At 36.1% G+C, this 21,745-nt stretch overlaps 1 protein-coding gene across 2 annotated transcripts in view; it reads right to left on the bottom strand.

Annotated features, from left to right (window-relative positions):
• The window catches only part of VPS8 (VPS8 subunit of CORVET complex), a 271,364-nt gene that overhangs the window by 156,121 nt on the left and 93,498 nt on the right, over positions 1–21,745 (bottom strand). For both annotated transcript variants that reach the window (XM_081301471.1, XM_081301472.1), the window contains exons 23-27: positions 19,899–19,988; positions 17,409–17,460; positions 9,118–9,160; positions 7,403–7,475; positions 6,984–7,103 (exon numbers count right to left, since the gene is read on the bottom strand). In XM_081301471.1, the coding sequence (XP_081157597.1) occupies positions 6,984–7,103; positions 7,403–7,475; positions 9,118–9,160; positions 17,409–17,460; positions 19,899–19,988 (378 nt within the window). The remainder of the gene's footprint in view (positions 1–6,983; positions 7,104–7,402; positions 7,476–9,117; positions 9,161–17,408; positions 17,461–19,898; positions 19,989–21,745) is intronic.

The following is a 21,745-nucleotide window of genomic DNA, read 5'->3' as shown; positions in this document are numbered from 1 at the left end:
CTAAATATATTTTTTAAAAATTAAATCATGCAAAATTCTTTGTTTTCTCTACCACTCTTCCCCAAACCCCCATCATTTCCTGTTTCTTTTTGCCTAAGTGCCAACTTATGTTCTCCTGTAGAGGTCCAAGGTCTAAACCAACTAGACCTAACCTCCAGTTCTGAGTTTCTTTTCCCTTCTTTTTATGAAACTAAAGTTATGGCTGCTGAAGTCAGATTTTCAAATTAAACCAATTCAAGCTATGATATAATAACATTCTGATGGGTACTTATCTTTTTAGAATAATTTAATAGTTTATTATTCAACTTAAAAAAGTAATATATGCTCACAGGGAAATCTGACCCATCTTACAAAGTTAATTATTTTTTTTTACTGCACTTTCATTTTATTTTCATCTTATTGTAGAAATCATATTAAGGTAGTTCTATAATGTACAGTAGAATAATGGGGGGAAATTTTAAAGTCATTTTAGAAACTACAATGTGTTTGTTCATCCTAATAACATTCTTTTATATAATAATTTCTTAAGAGATTTCTCATTTTAAACCAATATTACTTTTTAGTTGATGAAAACAGGAGATTGGAGTTTATTATTGGCTGATGTGGAAATATCCTGCAGAGAAAAGATGCAGTGAGTTAAGACTGAAGTCATATTGAGGTTCTTGAGATTGAGCATAATTCAGAAAATAATCAGGAGTTTTTGGCCACATCTTAATTATAACTTTGATAGGATTATTAGTCAATGAACCCTGGGTAGTAGCCAATGGGAAATCATGCCAGGGAAAGTAGTTGCCAGAGGACCTAAGTTCTGTTCAATCTATACAAGTGGAGTAGGCTGCCACATTGTGAAGACAGAAAAGTTTGTTTGTTTTTTAAAGTTTTTGCTAAATAGACTTTTAAGTAGTAAAATAAAAATCCAAAGTAACTCTCATAAACCAGATCCTCTGTGAAAATCAATATATTCTTCAAAAGTTATTTTTTATGTCTAAAACTGCTTTGCATGGGAATGTTAGCAAAAATGACCTAAAAGTGAGTTACCCAAAGAGGAAGTTGGAAGTGGTGTTAGAAAAGGACATTGATTTTTGTCAGAAATAACCATGAAATGACCATAGGTGTATTGTTGACATGGGAAAAAAAAATCTGATAATGGCAAATCTCAGAATTTTAAAATTCAATTAAAGAAGAAAAGTTCAAGTTTTTTAGAGGGATACTAAGAATGCAAGTACTTGTAAGATGTTGCTATGATCCATAATATATAGTAGTAGGGTATTCTTGATACACACACACACACACACACACACACACACATATATATATATATATATATATATATATATATATATATATACACACACATACATATATTTATATTTTATAATAGGGTGTTATTAATTAATGATACAGAACACTTTGAAGAACTTTTGTAGCCAGATGTTAATATTTTTTTTAAAAGAGAGAGTGAAAGGAGAGAGAGAGAGAGAGAGAGAGAATTTTTAATATTTATTTTTTAGTTCTCGGCGGACACAACATCTTTGTTGGTATGTGGTGCTGAGGATTGAACCCGGGCCGCACGCATACAAGCGCACTACCGCTTGAGCCACATCCCCAGCCCGCCAGATGTTAATATTAATTATGAAAACATATGCTGATTGTAAAAAATGCTTAGAGTATTAATAGAGAGCATATACTGACAAATAATTTACATATGCAAATATAAGTGGAAATCATCTTAATCTAATCATCCCCAATTTGCTCTGTATTGCATTGCTAATGTTGTAACTTTAGTTTGGCTTTTTTTATATATTTATTTTTTAGTTTTAGGTTTTAGTTTTAGTTTATATATTTATTTTTTAGTTTTAATTTATATATTTATTTTTTAGTTTTAATTTATATATTTATTTTTTAGTTTTATTTTTATGTGGTGCTGAGGATTGAACCCAGTGCCTCATGCATGTTAAGTGAGCACTCTACCACTGAGCCACAACCCAGCTCTAATGTTGTAACTTTAAACTCACCTTCCTATCATGATGAGAGCAGGGTACCAATATCTCTTCCAAGAAATTAAAAGATTTTATGAGAGCTTTTTAAAAAATGGGCAAAGTTAAAATGAAGGAGAAAATTCCTTTTAGACCATTTAGATAAGTTAGATGTCATTATACTTGAAATCAGAGGTAAAATATATACTCAATTAAATTTAGCTCTGAACTTACTGGTCATAAAGACAGAAATGGAAATGATCTTACATAATTGCCACTGATTATTAGTTCTACAGATTTTCTTTTCTCACAATCCTTCTTTGAGTTACTCCATAAACTATAAAGAATAATCCATACTACATGACATTGTTATTACTTAAAAATTGGTACCAAAATCTATTGTATTCTGATGATCTTTCCTGTATTTGTACAAAATAGTATCAGCATACACTGAGAGTTTACATGGGAAGATGTAAGACTCCTCCCGAGTATTTTTTTTAATTTCATCCCTGATTTCTTCTGCTATCCATTGGTCATGCAATAGTATATTATTTATTTCCAGATGTTAGAGTAGCTTCTATTTTTTATTTTATCATTGATTTCAGATTTCATTCCATTATGTTCTAATAGAATGCAAGGTATTATCCCTATTTTTTTGTATTTTCCAAGAGTTGCTTTATGGTATAAGATAAGGTCTATTTTAAAGAAGGATCCATGTGCTGCTGAGAAAAGACTATATTCAATCATTGATGGAAGAAATAGTCTATATATGTCTGTTAAATCTAAATTATTGATTGTATTATTTAGTTCTATAATTTCTTTGTTCAGTTTTTGTTTGGAGGCTCTATACAGTGGTGAAAGAGGTTTGTTAAAGTCACCCAGTATTATTGTGCTGTGGTCTATTTGATTCTTGAAATTCAGAAAGCTTTTTTTATATACATAGAAGCTCCATTGTTTGGGGCATAAATACTTACGATTATTGATTCCTTTAAGCAGTATGAAATGTCCATCTTTGTCCCCTGATTAACTTTAGCTTCAAGTCCACTTTACTGATATGAGGATAGAAACCCCTGCTTGTTTATGCAACCATGTGAATGATATGCTTTTTCCCATCCTTTCACCTTCGGTCTGTAGATGTCTTTGCCTATGAGGTGACACTTTGGAGTCAGCATATTGTTGGACATTGTTTTTTAATCCAATCTTCCAGTCTATGTAATTTGATTGATGAGTTTACATTCGAGGTTATTATTGAGATATGATTTGTATTCCCAGTTATCTTGGTTTAATTTGTATTAGTTTCTCCTTAGACTGATTATTCTTTTAGTATATAGTTCCTCTCTTTGCTGTTTTTCACTTTTCATTTCATCTCCATGGAATTTTTGCTGAAAATGTTCTATAGTACAGGCTTTCTAGTTGTGAATTCTTTTGTTTATTATGGAAGGCTTTTAGATCATCTTCAAATCAGAAGCTTAATTTTGCTGGGTATAGAGTTCTTGGTTGGCATTCATTTTCTTTCACAGTGTGGAATATATTATTCCAAGACTTCCTAGCTTTGAAGATCTGGTTTGAGAAATCAGCTGAGATCCGAATTGGTTTTCCCCTAAATGTTACCTGAGATTTTTCTCTGGCAGCCTTTAAAATTCTATCTTTAGGCTCGGGTTGTAGCTCAGTGGCTGAGCGCTTGCCTCAAATACATGAGGCACTGGGTTCGATCCTCAGTACCACATACAAAAATCAATAAATAAAACAAAGATATAAAATAAAATCCTACCTTCATTTGGTATGTTAAGCATTTTCATAATAATGTGCCTTGGTGTGAGTATATTGTCATTTTGTACATTCAGAGTTCTGTAAGCCTCCTATATTGGATTTTCCATTACATTCTTTAAGTTTGGGAAGTTTTCTAATATCATTTCATTAAAAAGATTATGCATTCCTTTGGTATGTATCGCCATACCTTCATCTATCCTGATAAATTTTAAATATGGTCTTTTCATGTTATCCTATATTTCTTGGAAGTTCTATTCATGTTCTCTTAACATCTTCTCTCCATGGTCAACTTTATTTTCAGGATTATATATTTTGTCTTCATTCCTGAAGTTCTGTCTTCCAAGTGATTTAGTCTGTAGATAATGCTTTCCATTGAATTTTTAATTTGGTTTATTAATTCCTTCACTTCAAGGATTTCTGCCTGATTTGTTTTCAAAATCTCTATCTCTTTATTGAAGTGATCTTTCACTTCCTGAATTTTGTCTCTGATTTCCCTTCTTATACCATCCTTTACCTCATGGGTCAGTTTAACTATGTACATTCTAAACTCCTTCTCTGACTTCTTCTACCGTGGTGCCAGTGGATTCTATCATTGGCACATCTTGGTTTGTTTGGGATAATTTGTTCCCTTGTTTTTTTATGCTATTTGTGTATCTACCTATTTAGCAGTGTAGATCTGAGGCAGTACAGTTTCTAACCTGTAGACTTATAGTGTCCCTGAAATTTTCCAGTACCTCGCCTTTAAGGGGAAGACAAATAATAACAGCAATCAATGAAAACAATAAACAGCCTTACACCAAATAGCTCCTACTATAACATCTACAGTTTTGTTGCAATAAACAGAAATGATGTGTTCAGTTATTGTCTATAATAAAAACTGTAAGTTTGCAAAAGGGTTTACAATTTCAAATGGTGGACAAAGAGAAACAGGAGTAGTATAGAATATGATGTTTATGAGAAATGAGGAAAGATAGAAGTAAAAAAATTATAGGAAGAGTGAAAGAGGGAATAATAGAGGTTAGCTGTTAGCAGGAAAAAAAGAGAAAAAAATCAAAGGAAAAAGAAAAATAAGAGAAAAAACATATATATAATAAAAATTTTTGAAAATTAAAATAAAAACAATTAAAAATACAAAGATAAAAGTATAAATGCAAGAATACAAAGTGAAACTGCAATATACTATTCAGACATCCTAGTCCTCAATAAACTGATTCATGGAAAATAATTGGTTTCAAAAATAGTAGAAATTTGGGAGAAAAAATAAAAAGAGAAAAAAGTCTTGATGAAAAATTGAACAATTGTTTCTGTTGGAGCTCAAAAGTTTCTCAGCTTCCCTTCTCAGCAGTTAGATGGGATTGTTTGGAGTCTGATGCTTGCTCCACCCTCAGGGTGGATGGGATAGCTAGGGTGAGATGGTTAATCCTGGAGGCAGAACTCCTCAAGTTGGGGTGTAAGCTCAGATATGCTTCTAAGGTATACTCTTCATCAAATGACAATTGGTCTATAGATTTTAAGTCAAAGCACCTTCAGGACCTAGTAATTGCCAGTCCATGCTGGAAGACTGCACTCCAGGAATCTCCTTTGGGTTCCACTGTGATATAGGAGCCTGTTTTTAGTACCCTACATTGCCTGAGGGCCCCACAATTTCTGGTCTCTATTTCAGTCTCCAATCTCAATCTCTCCAGCCCCTGTCCTTTTGAATTCCTGATCAGGTGCTTCTCTCCCAACTGGTCCTGAGGTCTGGGAGCAAGGACCTGCATGCCAGTCACAAAGATAAGTGCTGGACTGGGTGAGTCTGGCGGCTATGTGATGCATGGGGTGAGTTGAGGTCCTGCCATGTTGGGGCCCTGCTGTTTTGTGTCGGGTGGATCAAAGACAGGCACTGAGACCCAACAGTCAACAGTGAAGCTACAAGGGATGGGCTAGATTGGGGGCCAGGGAGGGGATTGGGAGACTGGAGACTAGGGACTGGGAAGCTGGAGGGCCATGTTGGGTGCCAGATTGATACCAGATTAATTCCAGACCTGGTGGGACCAGGGGACTGTTGGATGCTGGACTGAGTAGGGAGTTAAGGGACCAGGCTGGTGCCAGGACCAGCAAGTGCTGGCCCAAGTGGGCCCCCAGGAACCTGGTAGGTGTCAGACCAGCTGGCTGGGCAGGCTGAGAGCAAAATAGCCTCACACCCTCTTCCAACTTTCCAATTTTGATCCACTATAGTCAGCCCTGTCAGTCCTTGCAAGTCTCAGACTCAAGGAACTAAGGAGAGCCCAGCTTTATCCTGCCTCTTTAACCTGTGTTCCCCTGGGCGAAATACTCCCAGTGTTTGACTTTCCACAGGATGGCTGGGATCAGACAGGCCCACACCAACCTAGTTATAAATTCACGGATCTGGGTTTCCGGTTTCCAAAGGCTCTGCCACACTGCACTCCCCAGTTAATCACTATTAACATTTAAGTATGCTTCCTTTTTGTCTTGTTTTTTTTTTTTTTTCCTCCAGATACTGGGTAAATGTGTGTTCCACATAATTGTGAGCCAGATGTTTTCACTAAACACTATAAATAAATGCACTTTCCATCTTACCAAAAGCTTTTTTAAAAAAATAATTATAATACTATTAAATGGGATGATTCATCATGTTTTATATAATTATTCCCCTAGGGACATTTTCACAGAAAACCTAGCTCATCCAAATTCATCTCTAATTAAACAGGTACAAGGGTGTTTTACAGCAGGAAGCTTCCATGTTCAATTTCAACTCCAGTTATTTTCCACTGTCATCATCACCACATTTCTTCAGAGCCCTTGTTCATACAGTTTGATGGGTGCCATAGTTTATGAAATCAGAGATGCACTACATTAGTCTTGTTCTTTTTAACTTTTGATGAATATGTTTTAGATAATATGTTGTTGGTTATCTTTGTTTTGTTTTTGGTGCTAGGGAGCTGGGGATCAAACCCAGGGCCTTATGCATACTAAGCAAGCACTCTACCACTGAGCTTTACCCCTAGCCCATGAGTATGCTTTAGAGACAGACACACAGCGATAGAAGAGGAGAGGTAGGGCTCTAAGTAACTAGAGAGGACATAAGGGTGGCACAACAATAACAAACATCTGAAACACTGCCCAGGGCATAAAAATTACACTCACATAAAGATTTTAATTTTTCTTTCTCTCTATTAAAAAAAAATTATCACCTTGATGCCTTTGACAACAACTTAAAATCAAACTGTTTCTTACCAGTGCCAATACATTTAGAAATTCTCTTGTGTCAAAATGTAGCAAAGTCCGAACATAAGGATAGATTTCTTCCTCAGGGGATGCTTCTGCCGAATGTAGGCGAATCAGAAATTCGAAAACCTATGAGGAGAAAAGCAAATTGTTGATCATTTTCTCTTCTTATAAAGTATCTTATTGAAGCAATGATGCCCATCTGGATAAAATAAAGGCAAACTAAATTCAGTTCAAATCACCACTGTGTAAAAAGTTCTCTCTTAAATCCTCTCTGAGCTAAAACTGTCCACTTTAGCGAAAGCAAGTAGGCTCTCTCCTATACAGGCAGTAGTTCCTGAGCCAAGTATAATCCTCATATGCAATATCTTCAGTGCATCTCAGTAAGAAGTGTAAACAACTAAAAATGCAATGAAAACAGTACCAACCTGGTTTTTAACCAAGGGAACAAGATCTTCAGGGATATCACCAAGGGGATAGGCTCGACCTGCCAGACAACAACTAGAAGAAAAGAATGGGAACAGATCTGATCACTTGCAAAAGCGCTCAGTTTTTGTCAATTAGGTCAAGTTCAAAATCAGATCACTGTTATTTACTGTAGAGTTATGTATTTAATGATAATGTACGTATACTTCAAAAAACTAGAAGAAAGAATTTTGAACCTTTTTTATCACAAAGGATGTTTGTGGAGAGAGGTTTACCCTGATTTAAATATTATGCCATCTATACATTTGTTAAGACATCACATGGCACCCCTAAATATGTACAAATTTTATGTTTTATGTACTCAATAAAAAACCTAAATTTTTTTTTAAAAAGACGACATACAGTTCAGAAAATATAGGATATGACAATGATGGTGAAGTACCACATCCTGTGACAGAGTGGTGGCTTCCATTTCCTGCACTAAAGGGGCAGAAAGGAATGAGAACACACTACCCTTACACCTCATACTTAGTATTTAGAAAACTGAATGGCAACATTAAATTATGAGTTACCTGTTAAAAGCCCCACTCTTAGAGACATTTAAACCAGTGATTTTAAGAATGGTGATTTTAAAAATGGGGCATGAACTAGCATAATAAATATCTGGAAAATGTCTGCAATAGAACAAGCCTTTAAGGAGAGTTAGAACCTGAGGTAAAATTCACTCTATAGTTTCTTCTTGTTGTTGCTGATGTTGTTATTTTGTTGTTTTTCTTATTTTGCAGTGGTGGTGCCTCCCCCCAGGGCCTTATGCATGCTAGGCCAGCACTCTACCACTGAGCTACATCCCAAGATCCTCTTGCAGATTCACCTACAAATACGACCTTCTTTATGATTAATGACCTACCTTGTGGACTGAATTATGATAAATTTCTTCTGAATATGTTTTCTTTTTGGTTTGGGGAAGAGCAACTTTAAAAATCTTTGAACCAGTCATCAATTTTCAATATTAGCCTAGAGACAAGTGGATACCAGCATACTCTAAAGAGTGTAAAGTACAAATGATAAAGTACCAAGAAAACACAATGTTCTTTCTCACTAAAGAGTCAATGCAACAATGTATAATGGGTCTCAAAGTTAACCCTCATGCTAAACAAGAACTAAAATGAGACTGACAGGTTCTGCCACCTTCCTATCTTCCTGCCAACCAGTTATCTAGCTAACAGTTCTCTTTGGAGTCAATTCCGAGCCAATATAGTCTATTGGAATCAATTCTGCTCCAAGAGTAAGAGACAAAAATTCTAGTTTTAGCTCTATCACTTTTTCATGATTTAAACAAATCTCTTGCCCTTACATATAAACTAGAAGTACTATATATCATACAGAATTTCTGGTAGTAAAAATAAAATATCCTATATCAGGGTTTTTCAACCATAGTCCTATTGATATTTTGGGCTACGTAATTTTTGTTGCAGGGATTACACTATGCACTGTGGGATGTCTGACATCCTGGCCTCTGCCCACTAGATACCAGTAATATCCTGGATGGATATAACTAAACATGTCTTTAAAGATTGCCAAACATAAGAACCACTACTCTGCATAAAAGAACTTAGAAAAATGAAAAGTACTATATGGCTAAGACATAGAATCTCTTAAATATATAGGAAAGTACAGAAGAAACATGGTCACAGATGAATAAACAAAAATCCCTTACCTAATATATACAAGAAGCTTGTTGCCCATAACAACTTGCTCATCTAAAATAGAAAAATATCTTTAGCAATTCTTTCTCAGAACCTTGTCAGAAATACAATCTTCATGTGGAAACAAAATGTAAAACTTGGCATTTAAAATGAGATCAATATATTTATTTCCAAACAACAGAAAATTGAGATAAGACCACTTGAACTTAAAAAAAAAAATCATTGGATTCTATTCATAGAAAAAAATCCATGAGTTAGTCAAAGACACATGTGGAAGGAATAGACCTGAGGGTAGAAATCTATGTGCTGTTATTTTAAACCCTAGCTTAGGACCAGGGAAATGTGTAAAGCAGGCAATGAGTTCAACTGTAGATCAAGACCAATTAACTGACACTAAGGCATAACTATGTCTTCTCATTTATTAACATGGACTTTTACCACTCCTAGTGCAGTAGGGTTGAGAAGGCCATTGTTTCTAAATGTTTAAAGTAACTTAGCTCAAATAAGTGATCTTTAGAACCCTTTCTATTCTAACATGTCAAAAAATGTAAAATTCTGTCATCTGCTTATATAAACCAATATGTAAACAAAAAGGTATGTGAAAGATAATTAGGTCAATTTTTAGTCCAAAATGTCAAAGGCAACATAGAATGAAGTAAGGGTGAAGTAATCAGGAATTTGTGTGGTATGCAGATTATGGGAATCTGTGGTTGGTAATAAACATAAGGTAAAGTTTCTAATTTAGATATGTGAATATGAGACATAATGCCAGCAAATACATATGTTTTATCCTTTTTAAATACTCTAAATATGTGATGTAATTCATACAAATTTGAGTTGCTAAAAATTGTATGAATAATTGAATTTTGCTTCAATTTCAAATGTTATTTGATTCAACTCAACTAGTAATATATGGTAGCAATTGCCTTACGAATATACCATATTCATGTTTATTGACTCATTAGGTAAACACTTTAATTGTTAGAAATCTCAGGTAGAATGTGTCTAGCTCATAATATTCTTAGAGTTAAATTTACTTGTTTAACATGTGTATCACCATTATTCCACTCCTATGAATTTATTAGGAGCAGGTTATCTGTGTTATCTCTATTTCTAGCACCCAGTACAACGTCTAGCACTCAGGAGGTGATTAGTAAATGCACGGTGAACTGAACTGATAAAGTTCTTTGTTGAGAGCCACAGCCAAAGGGGCCCCAGCAAACTTCCAGCTGCCGGCTGATGATTGGCTCACAGCAGCCCCAGCAACATCTAGCTGATTGGCTCCTCTGCGGTGATGTTCATTGGGCTGTTTCCCCGCCCTTCAGACTGCCAGCCGATGATTGGCTCACAGCCACCCCAGCAACATCTAGCTGATTGGCTCCTCTGCGGTGATGCTCATTGCTGCTGTTTCCCTGCCCTTTCAGACCACGGAGCTGCTCATTGGGGGACTTCTTTGGCTCCGCCCATGCGACCCAGCCAATCGGCCTCAAAAGCAGGAGGATTGTGGGAGGTGGAGAGGCTGGTGTTGGGGAGAGAGGCTTGTGGGAAGCTGGTGGTGGCAGTTGGGCTCTGAGGGTTTTTTCCTGAGGAGCTGTTTTGTTTGGCGTGTGTAGTTCTAAAAATAAAGTTAGTTTCTTTTGACAAGTGGCTCCTGAATTGTGCCCAGCCAGACTGCGGCAGTTCTTAATTTTGTACAACTGAACTCTCCCCAATATCCTCTTTTATAAAAGCTCAACAGTTCCATTTGGATGTTTCAATACTATACTACACTTTCGTTTCTGGTGGACATTTATGTGAAAGTCAATTTTCAAGTCTGTTTCAAAAAGATTAGGTTCAGGGCCACTGATAGGCACAAGAGGTTAAGACTATACAAAATGACTCCCCTTGCCTCACCCTCAAAAAAACAAAACAAAAATCCTGTAAAAGCTGGACATAATAAAATAAACTACCCAAAGTTATTAAACAGTGAACAGAAGCATAAAATCTGGCAGGGGGTTCAGATTCACTTGGGGGAAAGACAGGCAGCCATACTTTTATCTCCTTTGTGTCCTTTCCCTGTGTTACAGTGTAATGTGACTCGAATACATGAGACAGACAGCACATGGAAAAACCCCTGATCTTTCTGGCCTAGGGGAAAAGTGAAACCAAGAAATCAGGAATGGGCTGGAGTTGTAGCTCAGTGGTAGAGCATTTGCCTAGCATGTGTGAGACACTGGGTTCAATTCTCAGCACCATATATAAACAAATTAAATAAAGGTCCATTGACAACTGGAAAAAATATGTTTTTAAAAAAGTCTTTTTTTAAAAAGAAAGAAAGAAAGAAAGAAAGAAACCAGGAATGGAAAATACAGACAGAAAGGAGGGGAAAGAGGAGGGAAGGAAAGGTTGCACATAGATATGAGTGGTAGGAACATGAAGTTAAAGGGATAATTCTACAAACTGGGCCTATTGCTGGCCCTTCTCATGTTTTCTTTTAAAAGCAATTTACCCAAGGCCACTCTGGTCCTGCTCTGGCTTAAGTCAACAGGATATGTTACATCGCTCCACAAGTGACCCATTATATGCAGATCTATTCTCCAGGCTGAGGAACTTAAGATTCCTCCCTTCCAATAAGAAGGACATGAGTCACCCTGAAGAAGAAATTTTTGTAACCTTTATACCAACCAGAGTTCAAGACCCAGAAAAACAGGATAATTAGGAAAAAAGCCCACTGACTATAAAAATCTGAAAAAACAAATTCAAATTAGAACCAGTCAGTACAGGCCGAAGTGACCAAGAGCTGCCTTCAGATCTCCAGCATGTCATTTTAATCTCATATATACTAGTAAAATCTTTTCCACCCACCATGGGTTTCTCTTGGGTGCCTATGAACAAAATCAAGTGCATTAAGAACTTCAAAATATGCTACCTACTGTTAGTCAAAGGTTGAGAGGTGGTACCTGGATAAAACTCTCTAGAAACTTCCCTGAGACCTCCTCTAAAACCAGGGAACAAATGGGTACCACTGCTTTCTCCTCTTTGAAACAACTCACATTCTCCTTTGAGGGTGTCTTTCCCTTTTCTAATAAATCTTGCTGTATTTCTACTATATTTTGTGTTATCCCTGAACAAATACAATTCTGAGATAAATAAAAGATTAGAACTAATAGACAAGAAAGAAAAAAAAAAGAAACTATAATTATCCTCAATGAAGTAAAATAGGACATGTTTCAAAGCATGAAAATTTCAACAGATAAATGAAGATAAATCTAGCAGAACCTATAAAAAATAACTAAATAGAAATTACAGATTCAAAAACACAATTGTTGAAAACAAAAATTCACTGAGTGGAATTAACAGCTAAATTGACATGAAAGAGGAAAGAGCAAGTGAACCTGGGGGTAGGGCAATAGAAATCATCCATGGTGGAGAAAATAGAGTGGGAAAAAGCACAAACAAAACAAAAATTAGGATCTGGGGATACAGCTCAGTGGTAGGGCACTTACTTAGCATGTGTGAGGCTCTGGGTCTATCCCCAGCACCACAAACAAAATAAAAATCTAGCAGGACACACTCTGAAATGGTGGAATGCATTCCTCCAAAATCCTGTTCTTCCATGAAAGTAAATTCTTAAAATCAACTTTTTTAGAACTCTTGAAAAAGTAAAGAGTTGCTGTAATCTGAGGAATATTTATTCAAGAAAAATGCCTAAATCTCAGAAATAACTATGAGTGGGCTTTATAGTGTCTAACTTTACCTACTACCGTGCTATTTTTCCCAGCTTCACTGTAGATTTAAAACCAATAACCTCACAACTTCCACAGCTGTGAAAACCAGCAACTGAGAAGCCACCTGAAGGGGAAAAAATGGGGTTAGAACTCTCAACTGTCCTGTCTCAGAGAGTTGGCTAGCTCTAATCTCAGGAAAATTACCTGAGAAAATTAGGGGAAAAAATAAAATAATGGAGAATAACAGAATCCAGAATCTCCACATGCCTCTTCTTGTCCTGACTCAGACTTCATTCTGAAGTAACAGCACTATCCCTGACATTTCTGAAAACAATCAGTGCTCTCCAAAAAACATACAAGAATAAACAGAAGAAGGGTCTCCAGAGGTGTCTGAAAATCTCTATGTGCAGGACTGCATAGGTGCCCAGGGAAGATCAGAATCTATAAGCTGTGGCTGACTCTGAGGCTCTGCCTAAGTCAGAAGTGAAGGCTAAGGAGAAAATTGTAAACTGCCTGCCAAAGGATTAAAAATTCCAAAATAAAATTAAACAAGAATTGGGTCCCTGGTTTCCAGTCTTACCATGTGATCCTTCTTACATGTGTTACTGTAAGGATATCTAACGTAAGGCCCTCACAAGAGCCCAGCAAAAGCTGATGCCATGCTCTCTAACCTCCAGAACTGAGGACTCCGGGAGAGTAATGAAAACCACCAGACCAAACATGGGTGAAAAAAACTCCTACAGGGCTGGGGATGTGGCTCAAATGGTAGCGCACTCGCCTGGCATGCATGCAGCCCGGGTTCGATCCTCAGCACCACATACAAACAAAGATGTTGTCTCTGCCGAAAAACTAAAAAATAAATATTGAAAAATCCTCCCTCCCTCCCCCCCCTCTTAAAAAACAAAACAAAACAAAACAAAAAAAACCCCTCCTACATAAAACAGGTTGCACTGACTCCTATCATGGCCCTGACTGACTTCTGCATTCCTGTAGAGAAAATAACACTGGGGACTGTGGAAGGGTGCTGCAGACAATATAAACAATGGAGAACATTTATAGAACTGATTGACACAGCAGAAATAATCAGAAAGGCAACATCTTAGTCCTTGTTCAACTTGGACAAGTTGGGAAGAGGGAAGAGAACCTAGGATGGAATTGCCATTGTTATGCTATACTTGTGCCTTTTATTAGGGATATGAAATCATCAACCCTGTTCATCACCCATTACCCACCAGTTTATTAACTAGAGAAAAGTTACAACAGGTGAGGAATTGCATGTGAGATTTTTGGTCATTGAGGATGAAAGCAAACAGAAACAAGCCCTGATTTTTGTCACTTTTAAAAATCAATCAGCAGGGCTGGGGATGTGGCTCAAGCGGTAGCATGCTTGCTTGGCATGCCTGTTGCCCAGGTTCGATCCTCAGCACCACATGCAAACAAAGATGTTGTGTCCGCCGAAAACTAAAAAATAAATATTAAAATTCTCTCTCTCTCTCTCTCTCTCTCTCTCTCTCTCTCAAAAAAAAAAAAAATCAATCAGCAAACTACAATGAAGAGTTATAGACTAAATGTGTAAACTAGAAGACATTCCTGGAGAAATTTTAAAGCAGCTCACAAGTCAAAAGGTGGAAGTATGAAATACTTCAAATATGAAAAGGAAAAGGCTATTTTGCAAAGTTGTGGATGACAAACAATGCAAAAGACCTGCAAAACTGGATAGGCAAGTTTGAAATGGAAGAAATACATACTTCTCTTCTTGATAACAATGAAGATTACATTTTTAACAAAAAATGGAAAATTAAAACTACCAACTGCAGAAAATATTTCTCTAGTAATAGACTATGTGACATGTGAGCATAAAATTACGATCATGCCATATTTCTAATGAAAACAAAACAGTCTCTAATAAAGAAAGTCTTTTTCAGTTCCTGCCTTCCTGACTTTCTGAAGTATAGATGCTTTTAAATATTGACTTCTACTATATAATCACAAAATTTCAAGGACAATAAGTTTCACATAAAATAGAAAACTTCTAAGTAAAGCCTAAAGTGGTAGAATGCAATTAATGAATTTTTGGTAGGTGTTCTAAATATTTAATTCACATTTTTATTTCAGTTTATATATGTGGCAACTGAGTGAATCTGGAAGGAACATCTATCTTTTCATTTGAACTAAAATTATGAAGATTTCTGTTTCCATTTTGCATCAGTTTCTACTGCTCTGGGGTACCTTGGATTCCAGGAACAATTAAGTCTGATTAATAAACATCTTGTGATAAAACTAGCACCAGGAAACAGCAACTTTTTTCTGTTTGCTGGTAATTTTGGAGGAGGATAGGGTACTGGGGATTGAGCCCAGGGACACTTTACCACTGAGCTACATCTCTAGTTCTTTTCATTTTGTATTTTAAGACAGCATCTCACTAAGGTGCTAAGGGCCTTGCTAAGTTACTGAGTCTGGCCCCAAGCTTGCAATCTTCCTGTCTCAGATTCCTAAGTCACTGGAATTACAGGTGTGCACCACAGCAACAGCAACTTTCTTATGAACAAGGCCCTGCCCAACCAGTCCTGGGATAATGATCAATCAGACCACACAGTGTGATCAAGACTGCTTGAATGCACATTTCTGGTCTACTTTTTCTATGTAATATGGAAACTCATGTTAATACCACCAAAGACAGGATTGGAAATGCTATTCTCCTTAATCTTCCCGGTATAGCTATATTGATTCAAGTTCCTTTCCTGCTTTTCATCATTACTTTTCTCTTTGGAAAACACACACACACACACACACACACACACACACACACACACACACTTATTAGTTATAGACCGACACAATATCATCTTTTTTAATTTACTTTGATGTGATGCTAAGGATCGAACCTAGTGCCCCACACATACCAGGCAAGCACTCTACTACTGAGCTCACTCAGCCCTCTCTTTACTCCAGCCCTCTCTTTGGTTTTTAAAGGAAGTAGCCAGACCTGATTTGTTGGTATCTTCAAGAGATGGGTCTTAGGCCTAGGACTATGGTAGAAATGCCACCAATTTATTCACCATGAACATAAGAAATGTTTTATAAGAAATAGAATTATCAAAGCTTTTGAAAACTAGAGCACAAAAGAAAGACTGTATAAAATTCCAGAAGTATCATAGTTTTTAAGCAGGTTACAGATTGTTGGATGAAACTGTCATTAATTCAAGTAATAAATATTTTGTGTATACTTGCTATAAAAAAATAAGAACTGACAGAATTGAAGTGAGAAACAGACAATTCAGCTGGGCACAGTGGTGAATGCCTATAATCCTAGCTATTCGGTTAGGTGAGGCAGAATAATTCCAAGTTCAAGGCCAGTGTGGGCAACTTATCAAGACTGTGTCTCAAAAGAAAGAAAAGGACTGGGGATATAGTTTAGTGGTAGAGCACTTGCCTAGCATGTGCAAGGCCCTAGGAACACACAAGGAAGAGACAATTGAACAACTGAAGACTTCAATACCATACCTTCAATAATGGATAAAAGAAGTAGTGGAAGATAAATAGGAAATAGAAGATCTGAACAAACTATAAGCCTGAAGCCACTCAGTAGATTAACTTGTTCCTACTGCTAACCAGTCTGATAATTGAAGCCAGTGAAGAGGAAAACTTGTTTCTAGCACTAGCAAGTCATTTTTCATAGTTTGTTTTGCGTCACTCTCCTATGTCTCACTCCTCAAATAATTAACCAGTAAAGTCAGCTTTACCTGACAAGAAAAATAAAGGGAAAAAATCAAAGAATAACTCCAGTCACATGACCTACTAATCAGTTCTTTCTTTAGATTTTTTTTTTTTAGGAACCAGGAATGCCTGGATACCTGGTAACCCATGAACAACAGCAAAGCACATCAAGGGAACTGACTACTCCAAGAATTAATGACCACTCCAGTACCCACCAGGCTATAACTAAATTTAGATTATCTAGACTTATCCACATAAGCTTTTATGTTAGTGATCTCTGACTAGACAGAATTTGGGTGACAGCTCTCCATCTTCCATCAGCTGGCTTATTGCCCATAAAGTTCTTTCTTCTCCTGTCACTCAGTCCCTCAAATTATTGGCTTCATCAAGTAGCAGTGGAACTGGACTTTTGATGGTTCCAAGCCTCCCGGACAGCTACCGAATGTTCCACTAAACAACAAAACACATTCAATACATTATTCTCAACTTCACATGAAACATTCTCCAGAAAAGACTACCTATGAAAGCAAAAATTAAAAAAAAGAAGTCACAGAAAGTATATCCTCTGACTACAGAACAAAAATAGAAATCAATATCAGAAGGAAATTGAGAAATTCACAAATAGGTAGAAAATAATACATTTCTAAACATCCACTATCACAAGGGATACCTGAAGTACAAAGGATTACATGGAAAATTTTAAGTATGAGTAATTACATAGTTTCTTCTATGGTTTGATTAGGGTGGTGATTATATGATTATAATGATTAGCAAAATTCCCACTGTACACATATAATTGGTGAATTGAATTTTATAACATTTAAATAGTACCTTAAAATACAAAAGAAAGAAAAAATTAAGGCTTAGAAAAGTAATACCTGTTAGTGTTTTTCCTGCATTCAGAGGAGGAGCAATGACTCTGAAAAGCTTCTGCATCAAAATGAACAAAAAAACATCATCATTTCAAAGGACAACATTTTTTAAAGATAATCAAGAATCTTATTTTATCAATTTCCTTTCTCTGATGGAATTCGATTAAATATAAAAACTTAATGTGTACATGAACTATTTAGAAATAGCACAATGGAAAATCATTGTGATATTAAACATTTAATACCAGTTACATGAAGATCTTTGCTGAGATTATAATTTTTGATATAAGACTTAGGTTCTTAAAGAGGCTTTCTTCTTTTAAGAAAATAAGCAAATGAAGAGATTAATATCTCACCAAAGTAATGATGAAGATTACTTTAAGCTGAAAACATCTAAACATCCATAGCATAGAAAAAACTATCTTAATTTAAGCAGGGCCTCCCCAAAATATAGTCTCATGGAACCCCTAGAAGGAGTGTCTTATTTGGGAGAAGACTGACCTTTCCCAAGGAGATGCAAATTCAGTTTCTATTAGCATCAAAAAGCCTAGAACTTTCCATACCTTCCCATTGAAGTCCCAACTCCACTGTCTCCCCAATTTTTGTTAAGCTGGTATACAAAACTTCACCTCTGGCTACTCAGCAGAGCTACTTATTAGTGAGTGCTCCCATGGATAAGCCTTGTCTTTTCTCCTATAAATATGTATATTGTCAGATAAATTCACATCCTCCTCGACACCCCCTTTGTTGCCTCCCATCATTGAGACCTAAGTTGATAGAGGAAACATTTGTCCTCTTAACACAAGGCACTACTTTTCCTTCAGAAGCAGCCAAAACTGAACAAAGGAAAGACTTCAGAGGCTACAGTAGTCACTTCAAACGGGATGACAATGTCTTTCATTTAGAAAATCTAAAAAATTTCAAAAGACAGGATATCTTCTCTTAATGCAGACCTCCCCAAGTGCTAAAAGAGCTAAACTTTAAACACTGAAAAGTGATTTCCTTATAGACAGAGAATTATAAAAGAGGAACCACCTAACCTCCCATGGTTAAAATCTCTAAAATGACTGTTTATAACAAATACCAAGCTCCTGCTGAAAGCCATTAAACTTAGAAACTACTCTGAACACAAAAAAGGCAACCTCAATAGCCTGGTGTTCCATTTGAGATGTATAGGTATAAATGTAAATCAGACTGTGAGGAATAAAACAATCCACACAAAAGAAAAATTTCAAAAGCAACATAAAAGTCAGCAATCGTTTTTGTAAATGTAGAATGTATCAAATTTGGATCTGCTTTGAGGGATTACTTTGAGATACACTAGAAACTGAATTAATTCTTCCCAACTGGGGACTAGTGTTGGCACAGAGAACATTTCTGTACATAGGATAGCACTGGACCTCACTGAGGAGGTAGCTAAGTCTTTCTCAGGGCCTTTCTCAGTAATGAACCTCGATGATTTAGCAGCTGAGAGGTATTAAGAGAAAGAATCCTTTCTTAACATATACACAATCAGGGTCAAAACCTGAAGAGTAGGGATGAAGCACTCAAGAGATGAGAGGTACAACTAAATTTGAAGAGTTATGAATTAAAGGAATAAACACACTACCAAGCTAGTATGCTCAAAGAAGGCTGAAATTCCATAGAACAACTGCAGACTTAGTAATACTGAGAACAGTTTTTGGATGGTATTAAATTTGCCAAATAAAATTGACTAGATGTTTTCAGTGGATTCCTTACTCTGTTGGGGTGCATTAGTCACTATAATAAAGCAGTGGGTTGGGGGTATACCACATATATCTGCAGCGCCATTATCCAATCTGTCCTTAATGTAAGGCAATGACAATATGGATAAAATAAAAGCATAAATGCTTTTTTAACTCTCTTGGAAAGGAGAATAAAAAATTACCACAAATGTTATAAAATTTCAAATTTGGAAAAACAATACATTAGTAACTAACAAATAATGACATCCTACCATTCTCAGGACCTCCCTCAGCAGAATGTATATGCAAAACAGCAGTAAGTAACAACACATTTATTATTTACAATAATTATATAAATAAATTTCTTAAACCTTTTAGAAAAGTTGCTACAGTTGAAAAATTCCTTGGAGGAAAAAAGCTTACAGTCTAACAAGTAAGCATTACTTTTAATTTTTTCAACTGTTCTCTGGGATATAAATTTCTATTTACATGGATACGCAAGAAAACAATGGCAGAAGACATGAAATTAAAGACTGCTGGGCTGAGGTGTAGCTCAGTGGCAGAGCAAATGCTTATCATGCATGAGCTCCTGGGTTCAAGCCTCAGCACCAAAAATTAATTAATTAATAATTTAAATAAAGACTACTTAAAAGACCCAAGCTAAGACAGATGCAAGTCTAATAAATCAAGAGGAAATTTTAAGATAATCAGATGTTCAAAGCAAAATAAGAACAGGGAAAAAATTAGTAGACAATATTAAATGTATGTCTTAAGTTACAAAATATCTTACCTCCATTGGACTAATAAACTCATTCATGCCTCTGTTATAGACATAGATCATAGCATCATATAGACGATTTTCCCAGCACATGAGAACTACCTATAAAAAAGGAAAAGTCACTTGATCTATATAATTTAGTAAGTTTCACCAATTAAACCACTTAAAGCTTTAAGAATGGAAAATATCTTGAGTTTTCTTCCTTATTTGTTCTTCTTTCTTCTCTGGTAAAAACTGAAATTGAAGCAACTCAAACATAATGGCTAAGTAACAGATATTGTAGGTTCAATATTATTTTAATAGTATAATAACTACTTTTAAACGTTGTCCAATGTCTAATTTTATTTCCTCTATATCCTTTCCATTATTCATTTTGCTTTTTCTCAATAGTTCTACAACTATTTACCGAACACTTATATTTGGGTCCTCTTAGGCACTGGGGATAAAATGACAGACAAATCCAGATCTATTCCCTACCTTTATAGAGCTTACATTTATCTTAGATACCCAATAAAAAAAAAAGAGGAGTACAAAATAGTATGAATTTTGATGTAGAGAAGATATTCAAGTACATAAAAAATTAATGACCTACAAATATGAAAAAACATTATAAAGAAACCTAACTTGATTTGGAGTATTCAAAAAGTCATCCCTGAGCCAGGTGCAGTGGCATGCACCTGTAATCCCAGCAGCTCGGGAGGCTGAGGCAGAAGGATCGAGAGTTCAAAGCCAGTCTCAGCAATTTAGCAAGGCCCTTAGCAACTCAGTGAGACCCTGTCTCTAAATAAAATATTTTAAAAGGGTTGGGGATGTGTCTCAATAGTTAAGCACCCTGGGGTTCAATCTCTGGTACCAAAAAAAGAAAAAGCTGAGAGTACATGCAACATTTAAGCTAGTACCTAAAGGATGCATGCATGGGGACAAAAAGCAGAAAAGGAAATGAGGGATTCTGCGGGCAGAAGACAATCAGGACGAAAGAACTATAGTGAAAAGGAGCTTGAAGTATTTAAGGATGGAGAGAAATCACCTTGATAAAACACACACAAAAAAGGAACAGTTATGACTTGAACTACAGGTTATTCTATATTCTGTTCCTATGAGAATTATATAATACCATTGAGTGACAAGAGGACTGAAGTAGAAGATCAGAGGTTGGAGAATGATAGAGACTAGCCAGAGGGTTAACTAGAAAAATGGAAGTGAGGTGTCCTGGGAGAGTGTTTCTAGAAAATGGAATGTTCTGGGACTCTTCTCTTCTTTCTCTATCCTCTCTTTAGCCAGTGCCATGCTCATACATCTCTTTACTGATAACTAACGCACTTGTAACCTTAGCCTTAACCTTCTCTCTGACCCATCCAACCACTTCCTTAATATCTTCACCTGAATGTTTAGCAGCTATTTCAAAATAAAATGGCAAAGCAAGACTCCTTATTTTGTCTCTCAGACTAAGACTTCCTCCAGTCTTCCAATCTTCTTAAAGGAATCACTATCCATCCTATTTCTCAAGCTATTAAACAAAACAAAAACTTGCACATTGCCTTTAAATTCTCTCATTTCTACACTGACATCTAATTCATCAGTAAATCAATTATACCTCCCAAACAGCAAAAATCAGGCTGACTCTCTCCATCTCACTGCTACCATCTCTGGAACCAGGGTGATCTTTCTTAAAAAATCGTAAGCGGGATGCAGTAGTACATGCCTGTAATCTCAGTGGCTAGGGAGGTTGAGGCAGGAGGATCATGGCAAGAGGATCGCAAGTTTAAAGCCAGGCTCAGCAACTTAGCGAGGCCCTAAGTAACTCAGTAACACCCTGTCTCTAAATAAAATACCAAAAAAAAAAAAAAAAAAGGCTGAGG

This window comes from Spermophilus citellus (genome assembly GCF_964194105.1).
Source record: "Spermophilus citellus genome assembly, chromosome: 7".
In the NCBI taxonomy this organism is placed as follows: Eukaryota; Metazoa; Chordata; class Mammalia; order Rodentia; family Sciuridae; genus Spermophilus; species Spermophilus citellus.
This window is presented reverse-complemented; position numbering and strand designations above follow the sequence as displayed.